The following is a 12,002-nucleotide window of genomic DNA, read 5'->3' as shown; positions in this document are numbered from 1 at the left end:
AAGAAGTTTAGTCGTCTCAAACTTGTTAATGGAGAAGCAATCCTAAGACCTATGACATGACCATGCCCATGGAAGTGTGACCTTGTCTAAGGCCGAGAAGTCGACTTGACAGCATAGGGTGAGCCCGCCGAGCTGAATTTATATTTAGACACATGTCTCATCAAACAACATGTGTCATTTACAAAAAGCATTTTCGTAAATTACTTGCACATCAAAGAAGTATTTTATCAATTAACTCTTGAACAATAAAATGCATTGATCATACAGAGTTAATTTGCATCAACCATTATTGAATCAAATGAGTCACCCAATCCAATTTGATAGTCCAACCTAGTTCAACTCACCATCATATCATACTTGGCTCAACCTAGTGGGCTAAAACAAACAAGCATATACAACAAACAAAAGATCATTCTACTTTTTTAAGTTGAAAAGAAAAGAAAACAACAAAAAAAACAGATAAACAACCATAAAGGAACTACATTAAATTTGTCAGCCAACTTCAGTGAGATACCACAACATCCTGGATCTTCTCTTTTATTTCATGAACTCCAACCCAACAAAACCATTGCAAGAGCCACAGAGAGTCGCAAGAAACTCGACGACGATCGAGCTTCTACTCGCAGAGAAAACCCATCACTGGGCTGTGGCAGTGGTGTTCCTGCACCTGATTGATTAATGGCGAACAATTACGCTCCATCCTGAAGAATACGAACTAATACTCAAGTTGGAAACTTACTATCGCACAATGATTGAGTTGTTAGACTAGTGAGTATGTCGAAGTTGGTACTGTTGGTGTAGCCAGCATAGTTGCATGTTGTGCTCTCACAGGCTGTGCTGGATGATGAATTGCCGAGGGAGAGATTTCCGCAGGTTGCTACTGGGCAAACTGATGAACTGATCCCTCTGGTAGGGTGGCAGTCCAGCCTAATGCAAATCAAAGAAACAGTTACGGACGGCACAAAGTTTTGTTTTTTTTTTTTTTTTTTGTAAGACGATCAATGAATTGATGCATGAACTCACTCCCACGAAGAGGAGCTGCAGCTGCAGAGGACACAGTTGTTCGCGGTGAGAATGTAAGTTCCATTGGAGACGAGCAGGCCACTGTCCACTGAGGCGCTGCCAATCGATGAAGAACACGCTGCGGCATGCATCGACATGGTTTAGCAGGGTATTGGATAGAGAAATGCGAGGGAAGAAAGAGGATCGATCAAACCTCTGAGAGGAACATCGAGAACTTGGCCAACCTCGAGGGATTCGGGATCGCTAATCCCGTTCAGATTCAGCAATGTTTCCTCCTTGGCCCCGAACTCCGCCGCGATCGCCGACACCGTACTGCCGGAGGTCACCACGTGCGCGTAGTGCACCACCGGCTCGCCCTCCACCTTGTCGCAGCTGCAGGGCAAGGGGATGTAGATCTCCTGCCCTATTTGGATCAGATTAGGGTCGGAGATGTTGTTGGCGGCGGTGATCTCCTGGTAGGAGATGAGTCCGTTGAAGACGTTTCGGGCGATGGAATCGAGGCCGTCGCCGGGGGCGATCCGGTAGAGGGGACGGTGGGCGGAGGCGCCGCGGCCGGCGGAGCAGGAGCAGGAGAGGCGAATGCGGAGGGTGGAGCCAGCGGGGACGGGGCGGGACGGCGGGGTGAAGAGGGGGAGGCCGTTGGCGGCGAGGAGGGACCGGAAGGAACGGATCTGGAAAAGGGTCATGATCTTCGCGAGGTTGGTATCGTTACGGGCGGTGTAGCCGACGAGGGACTGGCACCGAGCCGCGCCGCCGGGTGCGCGGCAGGTGAAATTGGCGGCGAACGCCGGCTGGTGAAGGAGGAAAAGGAGGAGGAGGAACGGGAGGAGTCTGGCCGCCATGTGCTCGACAGCGGGACGCGAAAGGGAGACGGTGTCGCTCTGTCTCTTTAGCGGGGGTTTAAATTTAAAAGCTTACCAATGGCGTTTCATTCTGTCGTCGGTTTCAAATTAATCTCAGGTAACATCTTCCATTTGAATAATAAAAACACAAAAAATTGTCAATTAAACACTGAAATATAATTTACAGTAACTTATTTTCAGATTATTATACTATAAATTATGAATAAATATTCGATCATTAACCACTATCAATCTCTTTCTGATCTCTCTTGCTCTAGAAGAACACACATACAATCCAATTCTTCACGAGAAACAATAATTCAATATTTTGAGTCCTACTCTAATACCAACTATAGGATGGATCATTCAGAGCTATAAACAAGTCACAGAATTCTCATGGTTACAAGTACAAATTAACAGTTGGATTCAAAGCATGCAAGTATGGCAATACAACCATATATCTAATGTTCCAAACACGGGACGGGAACTAACTGGAACTAAAGAACTCAGGTCACCAACAAAGCTGGTAGGCCTAGGCATCATGACCTTATTGCCCCTAAATTTTACAATGTAGTATTTTTCAACATTTTTTTGAATGCCTGATTTGTAATGTCCCTGGCAGAAGCACGCCACATATTACTCCATCAGGGGTTGCTTTCGTCGTCGTTCTCATCATTGCTCGTCAGGGGTTGCTTTCGTCGTTGTTCTCGTCATTGCTCATCTGTGGAGTGTACTGACTGGTGGAGGACGGAGAGTAACCTGGCGATGTCGGTGAGTAGCCTGCACTCGGACTGCAATGGAGACAATAAGACACGTGTCAAATTTAAGAGAGTCACGGTCAAAAATTAACATCGGAAGCAGTAAGTTCGAAGTAACCTGAATTGTGGAGAACTGGGACTGTAGTCAGGGCCCGTGCGAGAGCTGTAAGGACTGCAAGAAGAGAAGGTATCCGTAAGAATTCTCAGTCCAAAAAATCATGTATTATTCCCAATAACAGTACTTTCACCAGGCGGCAGCGAACAGGGAGTCATGTAATTTAATCAAAAGAAAATTAACAAGGAAACTTAGGTATACGAGTGATGAGGAGACTTAAGAAATAAATGAAATAGTACTCTACCATATATGTCCATTTGTTCCATTAAAATTATCTTATTGCTACTACAAATAAGAATAAATTAAATAGAGAAAGTTGATGAAACACAGGAAATAAAGAACAAGACAAATATTTCAAAGTTGCATTTTGCATGAATATAAAGGAATACTAGCCAGTATATTAGAGGATTTACCTGGTGGGACTGTAGGTCGGACTTGCAGGTGAGTATGAAGGAGATGTTGGTGAATATGATGGTGAGGTTGGACTGCATGGCATAGCAAGAAAATCCAATTACAGTTAACTTTTATGGCACAAAATTTCCCAAAAAGATTTCATTAAAGATTTAATAAAAATACTTGTGGAAGTAATGAAAATGATAGTGACACTGAAAAAATTCGTTACCTGTAATTTGGAGACGATTGACCGTATGGGCTAGAGGGAGACAACCTTGGGCTGCTAGGTGAGTATGCAAGTGAAGGACTGTATTTTGCTGAAGGATTGTAACTAGGAGATGTGGGACTGTAGGAAGGAGATGTAGGACTGTAACTGGGAGAAGTAGGGCTGTAACCTGGAGATGTTGGGCTATACGCCGGCGACGTAGGACTGTATGAAGGAGAGGTCGGACTGTATGATGGCGAAGTTGGGCTATAGGAAGGTGAGGTTGGACTATAAGAAGGTGAAGTTGGGCTATACGCAGGCGATGTAGGACTGTAGGCTGGAGATGTTGGGCTATAAGCCGGAGAGGTAGGACTATAACTTGGGGAAGTAGGACTGTAACTAGGAGAAGTGGGGCTGTAACTGGGTGATGTCGGGCTGTAAGTTGGAGATGTAGGGCTGTAACTAGGAGAGGTGGGGCTGTAACTAGGAGAGGTTGGAGAATATGATGGGCTTGTGGGAGAGTAAGCAGGACTTGTAGGGCTATATCCAGGAGAACTAGGACTGTAAGTTGGTGAAGTTGGACTGTAGCCCGGAGATGTAGGACTATACCCTGGAGAAGTAGGACTGTAACCTGGAGAAGTGGGACTATATCCAGGAGATGATGGACTGTAACCTGGGGATGATGGGCTATAGCCAGGCGAAGAACTGGGGGAGAAAGCCATGCCTCCAACATAAGGAGAAAACTGAGCATCTGTAATGGGTGAAGCACGAATATTTGGACTCAGCAAGTAACTTGGCGACATCATTCCTTCATGATATGGTGTTCCAGAAATAGGTGAACGTGCTGGTGTCATTCCAAAATCAAGTCCTCCATCCATATAACTAGGAAGTTGCAATTCAATGGCCTGCTGCAACATCTGATCATTCAAGTATAGCGCACAGCTCCCTGTACCGATTGGAGCAAGCTGGCCAAGCATAATATTTTCTGTCACCCCTCTGAGATGGTCTGCTTCAGCAAAAACAGATGCATCAAGAAGGATATCAACAGTCTCCTCAAATGAACATCTCATCATAGGCCCAGTGTCATTCCTATTGATACCATGCCTTGTGATGGCCATCAGATGACCTCTGTATGTCATTGTGTCACAAAGAATAGCCAAATGACGATAATTCACATAAGACCCATCAAAAGATATGACCACACGTAACTCATCCAAGAGCGAACGTCGAACAGCCTCAATTCCAAGAATCTCAATAACTTCAATTAAGTGATTACTTGTTGTCCTCGTTGCATCAACATCTTCGTGGCAGATAACAGCCAAGAGATTAACACCTTCTGTGTCAAGCATCCACTCTACATCAGATTTGAAGCCTTCACTCTCATCGAATCTATTTATCTTTCCTGATTTGATAAAAACCTTATTGATGTCAGGAATGCCCCGAAGAGCCATTTCAGTCAACATATTGCTCTCTATCTTCTTCAAGAACACATCATCCTCAGCAGATTCATCTTGTAATTCACCTTTGGGTGCATCATCGTTCATAATACGGATACGGAGGATGAGCTTATCTGCATTATCATCATTAAAGATGCATGTTAAATCGTCATCAAATTCACGATTTATCTTCTCTGCAATGTCTGCCATGCTCAACTTCTTATCCACCATCATCTCTCGGTTCAGTTCTATGCGAAGCAACCAAGGAGATATCTTTTCAGGAGCAATATCCTCATCTGGCATTTCATAATATGACTTGACAAAATCAACATCTTCTTCAATAATGGTACTCATAGGATCAGGATCATACCATATCTCAGTTGCATGTGTTACACTGCGCAATGTTGTGTATTCCAATGCACATTGCACATTCTTTGCTAGTTCTTTCTTTTTATTAACCTCAGGCTTCAAATAAACAGAGAGAGAAGGAGTTTTAATTTTCTTAGCAACATTAATAATTTCTCTCAACCTGGGAACACCAAGAGTGACATTCTTAGCACTCACACCAGCATAATGGAAAGTGTTTAGGGTCATCTGTGTTGCTGGTTCTCCAATAGATTGAGCAGCTACACAGCCAATCATTTCACCTGGAGCTACCAATGACTGAAGAAACCGAGATTCTATTTCACCAATAACCCATTCAAATGCCTCACGAGTTAGTCTATATTCCTTCAGAACCCGTTTGCTGGCAAATGTACTGCGAAGTAAGATATTGAATAATAAAGTAGCATTTTTCTGGGCCTCCATGCTCAAAAAATCATCTCCAGGAACAACTTTCAGTCTCTCTTGCAGTTTATCAATAGCTTCCACAATCTCCATTGGATGCATATCAGATGGCCTCCTCAAATCAATCTTGAATGTCTTTTGTGCATTCCAGATGAGCCTTTTGAGATTCACAGGCATAGGCATTGTGACATCACCAGTAGTAGCAATCTCAGTGCCAAGTTGGTAGCGATCAGCTTCTAATTTCTGAACCTCTGCATCAAATACATTTCTAAACTCACGAATAGTTTTCAGATCCTCCACATGTTCAGGTTGCATATAGCTAGGATTCCAGTTGTCATCATCAAGCTCATATTTGAAAACATGAACAAACTCTGCTTTCTTCATCTTCAATGAATCAAGTTTCTGCGATTCAATCCAAACAGCATCCATACCATCTTCTCCATATAAGAACTGAATAACGTCCCCCAGTGAATTTCTAACAGTACCATCATATTTAACCATAATGTCCTCCATAGCCTTTACAAGACGACGTTGGATATAGCCTGTCTCAGATGTCTTAACAGCAGTATCAATAAGACCTTCCCTACCACCCATAGCATGAAAGAAAAATTCTTGAGGTGTTAGGCCACGGAGGTAAGAATTCTCAACAAACCCACGACTTTCAGGACCAAAGTCATCTTTGGTGAAATGAGGTAGTGTTCGCTCATTGAAACCAAAGGGAATTCGCTTTCCCTCAACATTCTGCTGCCCCACACAGGCAGTCATCTGTGAGATGTTAATGAAACTACCCTTTGATCCTGCAGTAACCATGGCCTTCAGATTATTACTTTCAGACAAACTCTTTTGTGCACTACTCCCTGCATCATCACGAGCTTTATTCAAAACCTGCAAAGCAAGGTAGTTCGAGAAAAATAATTCGAGTCTTGACCAAAAAAAAAATTGGTTTGAGGTTAAGTTTGGATTGCGGTACCTGGTTTACTTTATTCTCAAAAGACTCCATCATGGTTCGCCCAGGCTCTGCTTCCAGTTGTTTTTCCTGTGCAAGCTTGATCAGTTCTTTGACATCATTTTTAGCTTTTGATATTGTTTCATTGATTTTTTCCATAGTTGCTGCATCAGCAATTGTGTCCCCGATTCCAATACTAAAAGCATTCTGTAATAGCCAATAGTTCACAAGCCATTGAGTGTGACCCAAAAATTTTCGAGCTGCATCTGGGCCTACTTCTTCCCTGCAATAAGTGCAGGGTTAACAACTTGGTCGATCATACTAATAGAAAGTACTGTCATTAAATATATATATTAGCTTTATTAAGACTTACCAGATGACATGAATAAGGCTTCCAGTAGATGTTCCAAGAGTTTTTTTGCAAAGGGTGCCAGAAAGAAGCTCTCCCTTCTCTATCCGAACAAGTGTATCTCCTGGAGTAATAGAACCAACTTCTGACTCTGCATGCCATGCTGAAAATCTTATAAGATTTATTTGCTTGGGGATAATGAGGTTGAAAACTTGTTTTCCGGTCCACAGTGGCCTTGGCTTTAATATAGCAGGAGCAGGTATCTTTCCATCAAAATCTTCCCACCACATCAAAATGTTCATGAAGACATCCTGTGACAGTATAGTATACATTATAATTCATATTCAGTAGTTCTAACAAGAAGAAAAAATTATTACAGCTAGCACCTTTTCAATAAATGTATCCCGTTTAGTGATCTTGCGACATCCTAAAAGAGTATCTTGGACAATACCCATAACAGGACGATTTGATTGAGGTGAGACGATACACTTTGGCACCATCATTAGTTCCATAACTTCAGCCCTAGTTTCAAAAGATTGGGGAACATGCATGTTCATCTCGTCTCCATCAAAATCAGCATTATATGGGGACGTTACAGACAGATTCAAGCGAAAAGTTGAATATGGCATAATCTTGATGCGATGTCCCATAATGGACATTTTGTGAAGACTGGGCTGCCGATTGAAAAGAACAAAGTCACCATCACATAGATGGCGTTCCACCTATAATAACAACAGAAGAAGTTAGTATAACCAAACTGGATCAACTAAAAATAAATTTTAAAACCAGACCTTGTAGCCAAGCTCCAGATGATGATCACTGCTTTTCTTCAAGTATCGAAGATCAAGCCTTTGCCCATCTTCTCTTATAATATACTTTGCCCCTGTTTTCCCTGGAGGCGGATGAGGCCCGTATTCCACAAGTTCTTTCAATCTGAAATAGCAAAAAATTCTTAGAAAACTTTCTATTTTCTTGACATATACTATAAGGCTGCAAACAAATTAAGAACCTTTCAATGTTGTACGGTGTTACAGTTTCTGGATATGTTAGATTCAAAGCAATGCTCCAAGGAACCCCCAACTGATCAATGTTAATTGTTGGATCAGGCGTAATGACTGTTCGTGCTGAAAAGTCAACACGCTTTCCCATCAGGTTACCTCTAATTCGGCCTTCCTTAGCCTTCAGTCTGCTGCATATAGATTTGATGGGTCTTCCTGACCTTTGTGTAGCCTGTTCGTGCAAAATGATTATTTCACAAAAACAAAAAAATATGAACCAAAGAAAATCACCAATGATGCATACCCTAGGCTGACCGGGAAGATCATTATCAAAATATGTGGCAATGTGAAATTGCAATAGTTGAGCAAATTCAGAAATAATGTGAGCTGGAGCTCCATTTCTCTCTTGACGCCTCAAATTCTCATTGTGTCTAATTATCATTGCCAACTGATGAGTCAAATCATCCTGTTTATACATGAAAATAGGAACAATAAGGAATAGGACAAGTGATATATATAAACAAGAAAAAAAGCACTAAAATCTCAGGTCTTTGATAAACTCACTTCACTTCTGGAAGAGGTATCCATCATCACGGAAGGTCTTACAGGAGGTGGGGGAATAGGGAGAACTTGCAGTATCATCCAATCCGGACGAGCAAACTTAGGGTTCAGGCCCAGTAGCAAGCAATCATCATCTGTTATCCTCTTAAGTACGCTAAGAACCTGGAAACAATTTGAAAAAATAAAACAATTACATGTACAATTTCTAGTTGACTAATCATAGCAATGATATACTATGTATCTGTAAAAAGTACCCTCTCAGCAGAAAGGATTTGTTTTCTTTCAGCAGGTTCTGGCAGTTGTTCTTGCTCATCAGACTTCTTTTTTGGAGCTTTATACTCTGCGACCATCTTCATTCCATCTATAGTAATATTTGGTTGCTGAGCACCACAGCCATTACGAGTCTTCTTTATTGGTTCATCTAGATCTTGTTGACCCTGAACATCAATATCATCACCACCAGCACATTTCTTCTTGCTTTTGCAGGCATCGTATATTCTTTTCAATCTATTCTTTGGATTCCTAATTTTCAATGCTTGCTTGAACTTCGCATCATCCTAACACAGACAAGAAATCCTTCAGTAAGATATTGTTTTGAGCTTAAGATGATAACAGTTCGTAGTGCTTAACAGAGAATAATAGAGCCCACATCATCAACAGTAAAATTGGAAATGATAAAAATACACAAGGAAATTTTCAATCAATCTCTAGATAGAGAGTGGTCAGAAAACAACTTTAAAGAGCTGTAATTTGCTACAACTATTAATATATCTTGAACTGAAATAAACTGAGGTTCGTTGTTACAAATTCAGCAAATGTTATTCCAACTTGATCTTAATGCATAAGACAGAGTTCAGCAGAATTCCAGTAAACAGATGATCTAGGACACAGAAACTTACACCAATTTGGCAGAATCATATAGCTGCTACATAAATTATCTTAACAAACTGAAATCCTTTCAACTCTACTTCAAGAGAAACGTCTAAGCTCTTAGGAGTACCTCGTCAGCTAGGATCTTGGAGCAATTGAAGCACACACATCGCATAATGGCCAGCACTGTCTTAAGGAAGCCAATATGGAACATAGGCTTCGCGAGTTCAAGATGGCCAAAGTGTCCGGGGCACTCCGCCATGTTCGCCATACAAGTTTCGCACTTCATCTTGCGATCGATGGTACCCATACGCGGGTCGCTCAGTCCGGCAGGTTTCGGCTTTCCCCGCTCCATCGTCTCACCGTGCTCCACCTGCACGACTGACATTTGCCGCTGCCAGAGCAACACAGAAAGCAAACCAGAGTCCAAGCATCAGAATAAAGCTAATTTTAGCAACCAAATAACGGAGATCGAGAGTAGTTACGATTTCGTCAGGGCTGAGGATGCCAAACTGCACTGTCCGGACTTTGGCGACGTCCGCTGGAGAGTAAGGGAACCGAGTATCCATGGCTGGATATTGAGCGAAAAACTAGGGTTTGATCAAGAAATCGAGGGTTTACAGGCTAAAAAGTAGATAAACTTAAACAAAATTTCATCCGCAAATACGATCATACGATCTTTGTGTGTTTGATTCGGTGTGATTCGGTGGGAAGAGCTTCACGAGGAACGGAGCAAGATCTCGCCTCGCCCGACCGCGATGCTAGAGAAAAAGGGGAGAACGGGGGGGTGGGGGGTTGTATTTATAGACGGAGATGAGGATTGGGGAGGCGGCTTAGGGCGACCACTAGCGCGTGCATTGTGAGTCCGATTCCAGATCATAATTGGAACCGGTTCGGTCATTTTAAAAACATATTTAATAGTTTGTACTATTTATTCTCTCTAATATTTTACTTTCCTGATTTTTTTTAAAAAAAAAATTGATATATTTTGAATTACAATGTTTAGAAAATAAATATTATTAGTTATTGCGACTTAATCGGAAACGCTACTTAGGGGAAGAGTATTTATCTTGGTCAACAGAAAAATTACTTTTAGGATGAAACTTAAAATTAGGAAAGAAATTCTAACATTTAGGCATTGGGGATTTAAAGTTTAAAATTGAAATTTTGTATAGAAAAATTTAATTACAAGTTATTCCTTGTCAACAAGTGGAAGATAAAATTGAAGGTAGAATGTTTTCACAAAATTGTGTTTGAAATATATAAGGAGATAGTTGGTGAAATCTACACTTCAATCATTTGTTTACTCAATAGTTCCTTTAAAACTCTAAGATCTTTTTGATAATTCCTATTTTATCATCAATCGATTGATCATGCTATCAATGAATTAATTTTAATTTAATCTATCTGTTAGTTGACTACCTCTCAAAAAGAAATATTTTATTTATATAAATTCCAGCCTAGAGCGAAAGTATTTGTTTTTCTACTCCATCAATAGAACTTTGAGCGTAATGTTAAGAATGATGCTCCATGATATGGGGATATCGCTATTAAATCACATGGCTCTCGCGTGGGGGCACATCATTGTTCTAAATAAGACAAGTTGTCATCTTTCCTCCAAGACTCTTGGAGGATATATATGTACGTTTTGGCTTACTATCCTACTTGGTCATTAAGACTCAATAGTTTGCTAGAGAGGCCGACTTGAAAGGAGTCTATTAGAGAGAACTTTTGATACATAGTTAGTTAGAGAGGTCAACTTCTTGGAGGGATTTATCACTTAGATTTTGTGACTATGCAAACACTAGTGCCTTCTTTAATGAGATTTTTATGTGATAATTTGATAGTTTTGATTTTTGTATTATAGTCTTTTATGTTCCAAACACTATTATTGCCTTTCAACTACAATATATCGATATTTTATAATGGTCCAAATAGAAGAAGGGATAAGAACTAAAGAACTAAAGAACTCAATTTCATAAGCAACGATGGTAAACCTTGACATTATGATCTTATTGCCTCCGGGATTTTAGAATGTTACATTTTTTTTAACCTCCTTTTAAAATGCACCAACTACTAATGTCCTTGGCAGATGCAAGGAAGCCATTTTTTTCATCATTATTTGTTATACTTATTCCTCATTTAGGAAGGTAACTAAGTTCAACCGAGTCAAATTTTAAGTTATTCAAACTTATTTGATTAAATAATCGAGTCAAATCAAGCCTAAACTAAAATGAATCAAATTATTAAATTATTATTCAAGCTTGATTTGATTTATTTTTTATGAGTTTGAGTTTGGTTCATTTAGATATTATTGAGTTCTCAATTCAAAATTATTTGATTGTTTGATTGATTATTTAGCTTGATCATTCAAACTTGTTTTTTTTTTTTATTATTTAGTGCATTGATAAGAGTTTTATTAATAAACATGGTTCACAAACATTGAACGTTGTTCACAAATGTTGTTCCCGAACATGAACGAGTTGAACACATATGTGTTCAAGCTTATTTGTTTAATTTAATGAGTTTTTCAAACTTGTTTATTTAATTAATTAATTTTTTTTGTATTGAACGAACATAAACAAACTCTTATCAAGCCAAACACCAACTTTGTTTTATGAACGTTTGATTCATAGATAGTCATACTCCTCATCTTTATATATATATTTTTTAATTCAGATATTCAACTACCAACTAATTTGGAGGTGAATGACTTGATT

At 40.1% G+C, this 12,002-nt stretch overlaps 2 protein-coding genes across 4 annotated transcripts; both read right to left on the bottom strand.

The window, feature by feature from the left end:
• Nucleotides 1-222: 222 nt before the first annotated feature.
• LOC121997233 (chitin elicitor-binding protein-like) lies at nucleotides 223-1,942 on the bottom strand. The gene is made up of 4 exons (XM_042551550.1): nucleotides 1,217-1,942; nucleotides 1,024-1,141; nucleotides 740-927; nucleotides 223-667 (listed from the first exon to the last, which is right to left on the bottom strand). Exons 1-4 carry the CDS (start codon nucleotides 1,863-1,865, stop codon nucleotides 543-545), a joined length of 1,080 nt encoding a protein of 359 aa, XP_042407484.1. The 5' UTR covers nucleotides 1,866-1,942; the 3' UTR covers nucleotides 223-542.
• Nucleotides 1,943-2,225: 283 nt separating this feature from the next.
• On the bottom strand, nucleotides 2,226-10,058 carry LOC121997232 (DNA-directed RNA polymerase II subunit RPB1). 3 transcript variants are annotated; one of them, XM_042551548.1, is made up of 15 exons: nucleotides 9,958-10,058; nucleotides 9,768-9,853; nucleotides 9,413-9,676; nucleotides 8,667-8,969; nucleotides 8,416-8,574; nucleotides 8,156-8,317; nucleotides 7,863-8,083; nucleotides 7,645-7,786; nucleotides 7,240-7,575; nucleotides 6,878-7,164; nucleotides 6,529-6,787; nucleotides 3,361-6,443; nucleotides 3,152-3,223; nucleotides 2,742-2,795; nucleotides 2,226-2,656 (listed from the first exon to the last, which is right to left on the bottom strand). In XM_042551548.1, exons 2-15 carry the CDS (start codon nucleotides 9,849-9,851, stop codon nucleotides 2,548-2,550), a joined length of 5,535 nt encoding a protein of 1,844 aa, XP_042407482.1. In that variant the 5' UTR covers nucleotides 9,852-9,853; nucleotides 9,958-10,058; the 3' UTR covers nucleotides 2,226-2,547. The 3 variants fall into 3 exon arrangements, with proteins under 3 accessions (XP_042407482.1, XP_042407481.1, XP_042407480.1); XM_042551547.1 differs by having other exon boundaries at nucleotides 9,768-9,872; nucleotides 9,958-10,041; XM_042551546.1 differs by having other exon boundaries at nucleotides 9,768-10,041.
• Nucleotides 10,059-12,002: the final 1,944 nt, after the last annotated feature.

The sequence above is a fragment of the Zingiber officinale genome, chromosome 6A, assembly GCF_018446385.1.
Source record: "Zingiber officinale cultivar Zhangliang chromosome 6A, Zo_v1.1, whole genome shotgun sequence".
Classification (NCBI taxonomy): Eukaryota; Viridiplantae; Streptophyta; class Magnoliopsida; order Zingiberales; family Zingiberaceae; genus Zingiber; species Zingiber officinale.
This window is presented reverse-complemented; position numbering and strand designations above follow the sequence as displayed.